The 14453-nt window shown below is 40.1% G+C and overlaps 1 protein-coding gene across 1 annotated transcript; it reads right to left on the bottom strand.

Moving 5' to 3' along the window:
- Positions 1-1435: 1435 nt before the first annotated feature.
- gspt1l (G1 to S phase transition 1, like) lies at positions 1436-14156 on the bottom strand. The gene is made up of 14 exons (XM_039686566.2): positions 13730-14156; positions 11243-11284; positions 6750-6995; positions 6131-6164; positions 5958-6035; positions 5627-5807; positions 5220-5374; positions 4987-5127; positions 3744-3837; positions 3480-3560; positions 3213-3386; positions 2522-2611; positions 2190-2358; positions 1436-2096 (listed from the first exon to the last, which is right to left on the bottom strand). The coding sequence occupies exons 1-14, from the start codon at positions 13923-13925 to the stop codon at positions 2044-2046; spliced, it is 1734 nt and encodes a 577-aa protein (XP_039542500.2). The 5' UTR covers positions 13926-14156; the 3' UTR covers positions 1436-2043.
- Between the last annotated feature and the right edge of the window lie 297 nt (positions 14157-14453).

The raw sequence follows: 14453 nt of genomic DNA, 5'->3' as shown, positions 1-14453 counted from the left end.
ATGGTAACACATGACTGTGTATGAATTCCTTGCTCAAGTAGCAGAGGTCTGCCATGGCTCATTTGGGTCATGGCGGTATGGACCATCTTCTGCTTAATGACCGGCACCCAGACAAGTCCAGTGACCAAAAACATCAGCCCCACAGACAAGAATATAGGTCCTACTAAATAGGGCACATTGCCCACCTGTGTGAAGTACAACAAGGACAGTGCAGTGCCTGTGCCAAAGAGGAGACTCCCAATGAAGATGGCCACGGCTGGCTTTTGAAAGTGACTCCATCCACATCTCACTCCTTTGTGAAAAGTCTTTCCAGGGTATGAATCAGCTTCATCAGTCTCAGTCCGGACAGAAGAAATGTTGGAGTGCATTTCGATCTACAGAAATGTAAGACCATCTATATGAACTCAGCTTTAGAGCACACACATATAAAAAAAAAAAAACTATAAATATTGCTTTCATACTAAAATAATGTAATTTCAGTAACTTAACTAATACCATCAACAAAAATGAAGTACTTACTCAGAAAGCTCAAAGCCCATCAATGGTTATACAGAAGCTCTTGTTGCACTTCTGTCTGCCAGTTACAGTATTTACCCACAAAATACAGTGGAGGGAAAGCCACTCCCTGTGGGTGCGTCAGCACTAACATCTGGAGCAGGACTAGTACACTGCCCTATTTGGATCTCAGAACAGTTTCGCCCACAAATACAAAAAACACATTGCACCCACTTTAAGCAAAGGGCTAAATATAGTTGATAAACCCATTTTACAAGGCATGGGATTTATACCACCTACAAACACCGAAAATATCATTGCAGCTATTACGGGATATAGGATTTAATAATGTACAGTGCTTAGGATTTCTGATTTTAACAAAATATTATTTTTGCAGATTTGGATGGAATCCAAACTACTACTAAAAAAAAAACAGATCAACACTTTTTTTTTTCAAATGGGGTGGATGATTATGATTTCACCTAACTATAGTGTGTAAAGTTGCTGTTTGAGCACAAACAATATCTGCAAAGTTACAACGCTCAAAGTTAAAAAAAACCAAAGCAAAGGGAGATATTTTCATTTAAAGAAATTGCTTACCCTAGAATTTGCATAAACCCCACCTCTAAACTTTTGAGCTAAAACTTCCCATACACACTCTGGGGACGTCAAAGACTTATTTTACATGTTGTGAAAAGGGCATTATACCATCTCATTAAACAAGACAAAACTTCACCAAAACATCCTGAATTAACAAGGACGAGATATAAGTCAAATTTTTCCATCTCACTTTTTAAAACAAGAAAACATTCCAGGCATATAGCAATATATATATATATATATATATATATATATATATATATATATATATATATATATATATATATATTGTGAAGGAAGAGGGGAAACAAAACAACAACAAAAAATTCAACGATACACATTTTTCCCCAATTTTATATTTTATTGTCATAGAAGATGCTTTAATAACGTGAACACGCTCATGCACTTTGCAAGAACGTTGTGAACAGAAACCAAAATGGGAATAAGCAATGGGAGACATGTCTAACCAAGATTTTAACATTTTGGTTTCAATTGGTTAATCATTCAAACTTTACTGCTCATAAATCTTTTTATGTTAACAAGCAAATCTTGGTCCACATACGGTTACTGTATATGCTGCCATTATATTTCTCTGATGGAAGCAAAAAGAAAATTTATATATAAAAAAAAAAAACAATTAAAAAAAAAAGGTCGGAAGAGAGCTAGATCTCTTGCCATTTAACGTGTGCAGATTGATGAGGAACAGGTCATGGGGGAAGAACCTAAAACAATGGCATCGCTGAGCTCTCAATATGAGAAAGCTGACACATGTGGACTTGATTTCAATTTCATTTGCTTAAAAACAGATTTCTTTAAGAGAAGTTTTTTTTAAGCTGGTCTTCAAGAGGCGAAGGGGAGAAAGAACAGGAGGGCTATGAAGTGTGCTGCGGCCGTCGCAGCATCTACCTCCGCCTCGGTCAGTCGTTTCAGATCCACTAAACGTTCTTTTCAGTCCTTCTCGGCAACAAGTTTTAACACTTTTCCAATGGCAATGGTTTTCCCTGAAATAAGAAGAAAAGTAAATATTCACGGAACTCAAATTCACAAAACAGAAATAAACTACAACATTACATTTGGTAAAAATATCCACTCACCTTCATCTCGTAAGGTGAAGCGTCCCATCTGAGGGAAATCTTTGAAGGTCTCAAGGCAGATGGTACCAGCTGTTCTCAAACGAGCAATGCACACCTGGTCCTGTTTGACGAAGCGGGGTCGTGTTTTGCTCTTGTCCCCAGTCTTTTTGTCTACCAGACAAATTAAGGCCTGTAAAGGGGCCAGAGGTACATTTAAAACACTTTGGTAAAGAACTAGCTGTAAATGAGGGTACTCAGGCTTACAAGCACAGAATTACACCAAAAGAGAAATTCCACACAAATATTGTCAATTTAAGAACTGAAAAAAGTGGAGTAACATTCTCGACCATTACCGAAATTTGCACTTCTTCAATGCAGGTGTGGATATGAAGAACCGCATTGTAACCTGGGCAGATGATTGACTTGTGTTCAATGATGACTATCTGAAAATGGCAGAGACAGAAGCACAATTATTATGTGAAATTGCAAAGCAGAACAAAAAGAAAATGAAGCAATCAGAAATACTGTTGATAGAACTAAGGATGGACCAAAATTTCAGTCACCGAAAATCATCGGCATTTTCAGTTTAGCCAAAAGAGAAGGCAGGCAAAACAAATATGCCACCCCACCCCTCAGTGTGCTCAGGTTTCACCGCCTCGAAGCCTTTTTTGTAACTAGGAGAGCAGCTCTGCTTCTCAACTTTGCACACAACTTTGAAGCGACTCAGATCGAGCCGGTAAGTCTGTACTGGCACCCAGTTTGCTCCGCTTTGTGTCTGTGCTCTCTGCTCAGTCTCTCACGGCCGAAGCGAACGCTCCACTCATTTACCGCTCACACTCAGCGGAAAAGCAATGTCTGCTCAAATAACGTACGAGACATGAAATTTCTCTGTGGTACACTTTTTTTCTGTTTGCAATAACCACACGGTCATAATTTTCAGTTTCGGCCCAGATTTTAATTTCGGTGCATCCCTAGATAGAACTAAATTTGTATTGAAGCTAAATCATCGCTTTAAATTGCACGAGTTTAATAATTTTCCCTGACCTGGGCATCAAAGGTGCGCCCAGTATGGCAAAGGTTCTCAGCATTGCAGAGGATGAAGCCGGGCAGGATCTCCTCCTCTTCAATGCCTTTGAGTCGCAACTTCAAGTTCTCCCCTGGTCCGGCATCATCGGTTTCGACGTCATCAGAAAGCAGACTCAGCACCTCCACAGTGTGCTGCACACAGATGAGGTAGGCACTGATACGTCATTCAGCCAATTCTTACCATAAAACCTGAAGCTTTAAAGAGTTGCGTTACCATAATCTTACCCTGTTGGGCATCATAACAAGTTGCTGAGCTTTACTGATTGATCCCGACTCCAATTTCCCCAATATTACAGTGCCCATGTCCTGCAAAAACACACATCATGCTATATGAACTTTATATCATTCATATAAAGTAGTGCAATGCAAAATAATTCATAAAAAAAAAAAAAAAAAAAAAACTCGACCATTTAACCCCCCACCCCACCCCAAAATGTTTATTTTGTTGTCAAAGAACATAATTTAAAACTAAACATGCACTTTACTTGCCTTGTATTTGTCTACAATGGGTAACCTGACTGGTCCATCACTTGATCTGTTGAAGTTTGGCAAACTGTCCAGATGTGGAATGAATGGTAACCCTCTGTCCATAGTACACAAACACATTGCACAAAAACAGTGAGACACAATATTCATGCACCACTTTTTATTGCAGTATCACATACATACAAAATTGTGTCAAAAATGCCTGTCTTGCAGAGTATTATAATATTCAATAATAATATAATATATACTAATATAATAATATACACAAATTTTCTTTGTGAATGAATAATGCATCATAAATAAATAAATGTTTTTCCTTAAAATACAGGGTGCATAAGTCAGGACACCCCTATGTTAAATTCCCATAGAATCAGGCAGATTTTTATTTTTAAAAGCCATTTATTTCATGGATCCAGGATAATCTGCATCCTGATAAAGTTCCCTTGGCCTTTGGAATTAAAATAGACCCACATCATCACACACCATTCACCACACCTAGAGATTGGCATGGTTTTACTTCAGTTAGCCTAATAGCTGGTTTGATTTGCATTGAAAGATGATCTTATGGAAAGTACCCCATGCCAATCTCTAGGTGTGGTGGAAGGTGTGTGATGATGTGGGTCTATTTTAATTCCAAAGGAATTCACTGTCACTTTTTACCCAGCCGTCCAATCACAGTGGAAGAGGGGCGGGACTAAACCACACTGATCAACTGTCACAACATTCATTTTTCCAACTCTCAGCGACCAGTAAAAAACGTTGGGTGCCTCGCTCATGGTATTTAAAAAACGCAGCACTCCCATTGAAAACATGCACCAGGCGTGTGGAAAAACATTTTGGTGGACACACAGCCTTAGAGTGACAGCTGCCTAATGCTAAATACAAACCTACCTTTAGACCCACCTGAAAAACGTAAAGCAGCGTTTTTCATATCTCTCTTTATTCTATTAAATTTGCTTGTGCTGTTGTTTGCAATTTATTTATTTGTTCTTATATTATTCCAGACTTTTTAATAGTGGTTTATGATGACAATAAAATTTAGCATTGAAGAAAAGTAGATTTTTTTAGTAGCCGTCAATTATACTTCATAGAAATAAAAACAGAATTGACAAAAATTGGTATCGGCAGGTCACACTTGCACAATAAAAAAAAAATTAAAAAACAGAATCGGTCAACAAAATTGAAATTGGTGCATCTCTACTTCAAACAAAAAAAAAGAAGCAATTAGCAAACTCAGCACACTTACGTATACCAAGGGCAGTAATCCGCCGGCTCCTTTAGGTTGGCCCCAGTAAGTCCCGAACATGGCATAAAATGAATATCTTTCCTGGGGTTAAACCCAACTTTCTTCAAAAATGGAACAAGTTTCTCCTTACATTCTTCGTACCTACATGCAAATATTTTTTGTTAAAAAAATTAAAATAAACCAAGTAATATACAACAACAGCCACCTCTGTGTATAGATGTCCATTCACTGACCTCTCCAGACTCCAGTTGACTGTTGGGTCATCCATTTTGTTGACAAGTACAATCAAATGCTTTACTCCAGCAGTTTTGGCCAACATGGCATGCTCTCGTGTCTGGCCTCCTTTCTCAAAGCCTGTTTCAAACTCTCCTTTCCTTGCAGAGATTACCTTCAGAGAAAGAAAATTACAATTAAATCAGGGATTGAAGTGAATGGAAAAACAAACAGACAGCCATTCTCTGAGTGACGGTCAAACCCTTTTGAGTCTGACATCTGTATTCAAGCAGCGCCCTCTTCTGTATCATAACCACATTGCCCTTCTCATGGCTCAGGGTTTTCCATGGATTTCCTGAATTTCAGGTAGCACGAGTTGGAATTTCTCAGGGCAGTCCTTCAGTGCCTATTCAACATTATGACTCACCAGCACTGCCAAATCAGCCTGTGAAGCACCACCAATCATGTTGGGCACAAAGCTTTTGTGGCCTGGTGCATCCAGAATGGTAAAATGCTTTTTCTCGGTTTCGAAGTATGCACGTCCAACTTCCACAGTCTTTCCTTTGTCTCTTTCCTCCTGGTTTGTGTCAAGAGCCCAAGAGAGGTACCTGAGAAAAACATTTACAATGAAAAATAATAATAATCGCCCCACCTCTAGGCACAAAAGGCAAGTGCTACAAGTTTCAGCTATGTTTGGAGGGAATCTGTTTGACTACCCACCAGATGATCTGGTAAATTAACTCAACTAAGCAAATTACCAAGTTTCCCTGTTCTTCTCCTTGGCTTCTTTTTCATACTTCTCCAGAGTTCGTTTGTCGACCATTCCTGTTAAATACCTGTGGAGGAGATGAAGAAAGCAGGGCTTTCAGAAAAAGGGGATGGTAAACCCAACCATTTCTGCTAAAACTGAAAAAAAACAACAACAACTCACATAATTTGTCCTCCAATAGTTGACTTTCCAGCATCTGGAGGAATGCGAGATAAGAAAGTCAGATTAAGGCTAGGAAAGATAAAGATAGCCAATTCACAGTTCTCCAAAGACATTTAAAAAAAAAATGTTCCCCATGATGCTTCTGAAATGCATGAACTGAGCTGTCTTGATGGTAACCGATTAATAATTAAGTGGTTATATAACAAATCCAACCAATTTACAGCCAAGTGCAAAACCCATTCAAGCAAGTTACTAGGGTCACTCACTTTAAGAAATTGAAATGGACGCTAAAGACAAAAAAAGATAATGTAACAAGCTAAGAAATTTGTATTAAGTTACTGTGCAATCATGTTTGGTTGTTTTAGAATTTACCACTGCTTTATTCATGGCGTGAAACAAGTGAATAGAAAAAAAAACCCTGTTTATGAACAACAAATAAAAAAAACATTTATTAAAGTTTATCGTTGATGTAAATTCATTAAAAATCTTTTCATAAGAATCAACCAAAAGTGAAGAGTCCAAAAGGAGTTAAAACCATCGCAGTCCATCAAAACATGCTACAGAGACATTAGACTCCAGCATTAAATCAATCATGTAAATGCAATATGCAAAAACTAACCGACATGCCCAATAAAGACAACGTTAACATGTTCCTTCTTGGGGGCATTTGGCTGTGTGGGGGCTACTTTAGGTGTTGGCACTTCTTCTTCCTCCATTCCTTCCTCTTGAGGGGAGTCTTCTTCAGCTTGACCCTCCTCTCCTCCAGGGCCTCCTGGCTCTGCCTCAGCCTCACTGGGCTCACTCCCTTTCTGCTCCCAGGTGTCATCTGTCGTCATCTCTGCATCACCGTTCTCCATGGGTGGAGCTGATGTCGAAAAACAATAATATTCATTTTACACCGTTTCACCACTCACAGTTGATTGTCTCATATCAACCTAATTGTGCCTAAACAACAACATGGCAAACTGAAAAAATGATTTGTCTCTTTAGACCAACACGTTAAACTGCAAATGGTATGGAAAAAAAAATCTAATACAATAAGAGTGCCCCGATCCCTAATTTTCGGTCACTTAAAGCAGTATCGGCTGATGATCACTGATGCCAATAATACTTGGTTACAATACTTAATGCCACATGTGCAATATGTGGCATTGTAATAAGTATTGTATCCCAATTCCCTCTCTAAGAGGAGATTAGGAAATAATGCATGGATCAATATACTAGGGCTGGACCCGAATATCCAAATATTAGTTCGGTGGGTTGGTATTCGATTTGAAAATGTGACATTCCAATATTCGTTTTGTTTTTTCCGCACCTGGAATCCCCCTCGAAACAGTTCTCAATCGCTATTGAATTTATTTTACACTATAAAATCTTGTGAAATATAATACTTAACATTACTACTTAAATATATTGGCTTCTTCTTGGACTACTAAGTGTTCTTGCACCAGGAGTATTGTCCGGCTAGAGCGCAGAACAGCGGAGTTTGTATGGACAGAAGTGCATGCCTGCGCTTGTATTGTGGGTTAAGCTGCATTGCTTTGACATTGTGGAAAACAGAATACTAGAAAAAAAATGTATTATCTTTTTTACCCGTTATTATCAATCTAAATTAATCTACTGCGAAATGTAGGAGACTTTGAGAGAATTTTTATATTGTTAGGTCAAACTGTTATTGTCTGTCAGTCATATAATGCTTCCTCAAATAGCATGCACAGAGAAGTCCAAATTAAACATGATTTAATAACTCTAAAAATGTAAGTACACATTGATGGCCTAAGACACGAAACGAGGGGTTTGTGTGAGAAAACGAACAGTATTTATATTGTTTTTACCTCTTGTAATCACAGCCACATCCAAGTGATCTGAGGGCGAGGGCACTTCTATATGTGCAAGTGGCGGAAAGCCCAAGAAATGATCTCTCGCGCATGTACGTTACTCATTGTTTAGTTTACCTTTCACTGTGAAGATCTAAACATATTTAGATACACAGGAAATCGCAATGGAAGACGATTTCAATATTTAGATCTTCACAGCGAAAGGTAAAACTTCCGAAATCTCTGTGTAACCAATGAGTGACGTATATGCGCAAGAGATCACTTCCGGGGCACGCCGGCACGGTTGCGCAGACAGAAGCGCCCACTCCCTCAGATCACTTGGACGTGGCTGTGATAACAAGAGGTTAAAACAATATAAACACGGGTGCACATAACTGGTACGCAGGTACGCATGCGCAACAATAATTAGAAATGCGTAATGCGACTTGTGTTACTCCGCGTTTTTGCGTACTTAATCTTCTCATCTAACTTTACCCACGACATGTTGCTTGTCAACTAACTAGCCTACTGCCAGAGATGTCCAAAAAACAACAGACGTTAAGCAGCTTTTTTGGCATTTCGCCACCTTCAAAGAAACGCCAACTGGAGCCAGAGCCGAAAAAAAGACTTTTTTCGGAAAAGTGGCTCAAAGATGTGCCGTGGCTTGAAGCGAACGACGAGCGCACTGAAATGTGGTGCAAGATGTGCCGCTCAAATCCACATCTAGCAGACAAAACAGGTGCGTTTTATAAAGGCTCAAAGAATTTCAACCATCCTTTATTTGACAAACATGAAAAGAGCAAGGAGCACACGAATGTGGCGCAAGCTATTGCTAATAAACAAGCTAGCCGAGAAGAAATATCTAGTCGCCCACTTGCCAGATGGCGAGACAAGCTGAATGAAGAACAGCGACAAGCTCTGTTTAATATTTTTCTCCTCGCTTTCCATAAAGCTAAACACGCACGTCCTATGTCTTCCTATTCTGAGGATATTCCTTTACTGAAGCGGCTAGGAGTAAATGTCGGAGGTGCATATCATTCACGTGAAGGCGGCTCGCGCATCATGCAAAGCATCGCCAGTGCCATCAGCGGGGAGTTACGAGCCAAGTTGCAGTCTGCTGAATTTTGGGGGCTGCTTTTTGATGGTTCTGAGGACATCACAAAAACTGAGCAGGAAATCGTTTACATTGTTTCTGTGTCCAGCACCGGAGAGTTTACCTCAGATTTTATTGGACTGATTGAATTGGGTGCTGACCGAACTGCGCAGGCCATAACAGACGGACTTGTGAGACTTTTCCAGGACACAGGCTTGGATGACTGGACAACAAAGTTGGTGGCTGTGTGCACAGACGGGGCTGCTGTCAACGTCGGTATGTACAACGGCGTTGTGCCAAAACTCCGGCAACTTGCTGCGGTCGGAGACTCCCTTGTGCACATTCTGTGCACGGCACACACACTGGAGAACTGCGCAAAATCAGCTGATCGCAACGTTCCTTACTGTGAGACATTTAATCGTTCTGTGGTCAAGCTGCTGCAGTTTTATTTACAAAAAGGTGGAGCAAAAAAAACTGCTGAACTGAAGAAGCTGTGTGAAGAAAATGGGATATCTTTTGTGAAGCTGGGTAAGTTTCATAATATCAGATGGTCTGCATGGAGGCATGAAACGCTGTTAAAAATATCAAGACTATTGCCAGCCATTAAAATGCAACTGGCTAAAAGTGATAACAGTGACTTACAGCATATCTGCTCAGAGCGTTTTCAGTGCTTTTTGTCAAACATGCTTGACATTGGTAACATTTTGAAGACCACATCCATTAGGTTTCAGAAGGAAAAGCTGACCATTGGAGAATGTAAGGATGAACTCATGGTGGCCATTGGACAGTTCACACTTCTGCTTGATAGTGAAGGCCACAGGGCACACACTGTTTCTAATGCTGATGCTGACAGAGATAAGACAAACTTACTCAGGGGGTTAATTGAAGAGTTTGAAATTAGATATGACTCCCTCAAGTCATGTGATCATTTTTTAGTATTTGATCCTTCAACATGGCCTCAGGAAATGCAAGACCTCCACAGTTTTGGAAACACGACAGTTTGTAGCATTCTCAAGAAATATGAGGCCACATTGCAACTTGACAAAGACACCACTGTGACAGAATGGATGCGCTTAAAGCAGGCAGGAAAACGCCTGGGAGCCTCTTCTGTGTATGACTTGGTCCAAATAGTAAATACAAGTAACCCAGATGATTACTCCAACATCAACAAGATGGTTAAGCTGTCTCTAACGCTGCCTTTAAGCAGTGCAGCTTGTGAGAGGGGATTCTCACATCTCAACATAATTAAAACCAAGTACAGATCTCGTCTGTCACATGCTCGTCTCACAGCCCTGATGCAAATACACCTGTCAAAGCAGACCACAGAGACATTTGACCCAAAGCAAGCTGTTGACCTGTGGATGGAGACAGCTAATCGGAGGCTCAACCAAGGACAGGGAGGTGCATCTGCAGCATCTTCATCTACCATGCAGGAAGCTGAAGCAGAGGACACTGAAGAGGACAGTGGTGGTGACACTGAGGAGGACAGTGAGGAAGACTGCACTTAAGACCACGCTACATGTGTGAGTACCAAACACCATCTTCTGGTACTCACCTGAGTAACTCACTGATAAAGTTATGTGCACCCCTGAATATAAAAACAGTTCGTTTTCTCACACAAACCGCTCATTTCGTGTCTTAGGCCATCAATGTGTACTTACATTTACGAGTCATTAAATCATGTATAATTTGGACTTCTCTGTGCATGCTCTTTGAGGAGGACCCCATATACCTCCATTATATGACTGATAGGTCATGGTTTGTTATTTCTCCCAGGAAACTCGCAGTAATTTGCATCTCCCAAACCCCTTTATGAATTATCAGACCAATATGTTTGTCTAATGTTGACCAGTTGCCAGATCTTGTATTAAATGCATTATATTCACACAACATACACAATTTCAATCCGTTTTTTCATCTCAACCTGGCAACAAATACCCCAGTTGCGCAGTCGCAGAAAGCTCAACCCGAAAGCGAGCAAAAAAATCTGTCTAAACAGATGCATCAACAGCCGTTCATTTAAATGATAATGTTTAGCGCCATATTCGTCTTTATATTTGCCTTGGTGTAAACATAACTTGGACTAGTTGGAAACTGGAATGTGAACAAGTACAAGTTACTAGCTGCCGACTCATCTGTATGATTATCATCATTATGAGGATGTGAAAAACAATGTGGTGGTGTCTCTCAGCATTTACTTACCCTCAGGCTCTGATACTTCCAAATTGGCATCCGTATCAAGACCTGCAGGAATATAAAATGCTTATTTTTTTAGCTGTAATTATGCAGAACAGTCTAGTTACTAAGAATACTTATCTTAAAATGGTAACCGCACGTCAACATTAAACACATTTGAGGACAACAAACTGCACTCTGCATGTAATGATAGTTTGTGAACAGCATATCTTCCACTTGTGGTAAGACCGAGACAAGTTATAGGACCGGTTTCACAGACAGGGCTTAGAATAAGCCAGGATTAGTTCAATAAGGGCATTTAAATAGCTTTTATAAACATGCCTTGGTGTGCATCTTCAGACATAACAATGGCACTGACATATTTTATGATATGTCAGTGCAAACTGCTTTCAATTAAAACATCTTAAAGGGATAGTTCACTTTGAATTTAATTGTTGATATGTTTTAGCTTACCTCAAGGGCATCCAAGATGTAGTTGTCTTTGTTTCCACAGTATTTTCAATTTTTATATTTTTCGGTCAAACCCTTGTTGTCTATCAGTCATATAATGCAGGTTTAGGGGGTCCACCTCAAAGAGCATGCACAGATAAGTCAAAATTAAACATGATTTAATGACTCGTAAATGTAAGTACACATTGATGGCCTAAGACATGAAACGATCGGTTTGTGTGAGAAAACGCACAGTATATCGTTTTTACCTCGTGTAACCACAGCCATGTCAAACTGATCTGAAGGCACGGGCGCCTTCGGTCTACGCATAAGCCAGAAGCGATCGCTTGCGCGTGTATGTCACTCATTGTTTACACAGAGATTTGGGAAGTTTTACCTTTCACTGTGAAGATCTAAATATCAAAATCGTCTACCATTGCAATTTCCTGTATATCTAAATATGTTTAGATCTTCACAGTGAAAGGTAACACTTCCGAAATCTCTGTATAAACAATGAGTGACGTACACACGCAAGCGATCACTTCCGGTGCATGTGCAGACCGAAGCGCCCGTGCCTTCAGATCAGTTGGACATGGCTGTAGTTACACAAGGTAAAAACTATATAAATTCTGTTTGTTTTCTCAAACCGCTTGTTTCGTGTCTTAGCCCATCAATGTGTACTTACATTTACGAGTCATTAAATCACATTTAATTTTGACTTCTCTGTGCATGCTCTTTGAGGTGGACCCCCCATACCCCCATTATATGACTGATAGACAACAACGGTTTGAACAAAAAAATATCAAAATTGAAAATACTGTGGAGACAAAGACACCTACATCTTGGATGCCCCTGAAGTAAGTTAAAACATAACATAAATTACTTTGTTTTAGTCTGTGACTTACTTAAGCCTGGTCAATGAATCTGAGAGACAGGATCCCAATTCTTCAACAAACTCCCACGTTGTCCAAATTACTTAATTTGCGACAAATCATGAATTTAAGTAATTCTGTAGCCTGACTCCCACGGTCAAATGTAAAACTCTCAAATCTCTTACAATCATTTTCATATAGCTTATAAGGCCCTTTATCTACAGGGGCTATTTTATATGTAAATAAGCTTGGTAAAGTTATACAAGCAGATCAGATCATATCACCGCGCTTACCTCCATTACACGCTACATTGATCTTTCCAAGAAGACCTCCAGTGTGTACCTTATACACACACTGTTTTCAAATACAACAGGTAACACGAAGGCTTCAGGTATAGAGTTTGAAACTTGGCTGTAGTGGCAACATTTAGCTGCGGGACAATCCATATTTTCTGGTAGGTAATACTCTGTATAACAGTATTTAATCTAAAACTAGGAGGGGAAACACTTCTCGTGTCATAATGGAGATTAAGGGCAACAATTGATTTTCATTGTTACACTATAATAGCAAAGCGCATAAAGGTAACGTTACATTATGTTTGCACTAATACAGCATGGGGGGTTGGGGGCAAACCTCACCATTGAACAAACCCCAGCCAAAAGCGACCACACAAACACTCGAGCAAAGAAAGAATATATTTGATTATGAAGCGTCAGGCCTCTGATCATCAGTATTGATAATTGCCATGCTAACAAGCGGTAACGTTATGTTCACGTGTATCAATAAAATCGCAATAACATGACTAAAGCTACAGCTAACTGTATAGTTAACCAAATAACTAATTGAACACACGTTTACCTCTTTGTTTAAAGCCAGGTATATATTATTATAAGGCTAAACATGCTTCTCAACCACCTAACTTGCATACAAAGTCTCCACCCAAATGATTCACTTTCTAGCACGAACATCTGTTACAGTGTTATTATCGTTTTAACGAACGCTTATTCTTTACGTCAAGCGTTTTTCTGATTGCTAACTTCCATATTAACATTAGGTTACACGTTGGCCACGTTTCCGCTTCGAGCCGTTGACGGTAACTCTCATGTAGCATCAATGCTAAGCTCATGGGAACAAGCGTGTGTGAGGCTAACAGCTAAAGCGGTTAACAGACGTGAAAACACCGGGAACTCACCCGCTGACTCCACAGTTTCCGTGGAACCCTTCGGCAGGAAGGTCGGGATGAATTCTGCGGCATGCACGTTGGGGACAAACGGCTTGGCGTCCACGTTAAGGGTGGTAGTAAGAGCGTTGGAAAGTTGCACGTCGACCTGGGCCTCGCCATCGTCCTCCTGATCCCAGGAATCAGGGGCAGTGTCTATCGCTTCCATCGCCACACAGCTGTTCCACACACGCGCGCTTTAAAGCCACTGACTTGCTCACTTTTTTGTCCGGCCTTAGCCGCTGTTAAGGTCACCCCGTGCGTTGGTAAAACTTTCTGTTTGTGGCGTATGGCCTTGCCCCCGTTTGGTTGAAATCAGCCGGTGTCTCTCAGCGAGGGGCGAGAGAAAGGGAGGTTTGACTAAGCGCTCGGAATGAGTCCTCGTGTGCGCTGACGACTCCCCTGACCTCGAGGAGCAACAGGGAGTTGAATTCTGGGAAATGTAGTAGTTGAGCTTCTGACAAAACACGAAAGGCTTCTGAGCGGTGTCGATGACAAAACTACATGTCCGCATTTTGTATGAACCCGACTACCTCTTTTACTAGCTTATAACCAATTTCCGTTCACTGCACTTATGAAACTATATTTAAAAATGTATTAGAAGCTTAACTTTAAAGTCACTTTCATAAGCTTTTAATGTAACAAAACAGCCCTTTTAGCTAATTACATTAATTGTATAAAAATTCCTATTACATCT

This window comes from Pimephales promelas, chromosome 3 (assembly GCF_988280905.1).
Source record: "Pimephales promelas chromosome 3, fPimPro1.hap1.1, whole genome shotgun sequence".
In the NCBI taxonomy this organism is placed as follows: Eukaryota; Metazoa; Chordata; class Actinopteri; order Cypriniformes; family Leuciscidae; genus Pimephales; species Pimephales promelas.
The sequence above is the reverse complement of the archived record's forward strand: the minus strand, read 5'-3'. Positions and strand labels throughout refer to the sequence as shown.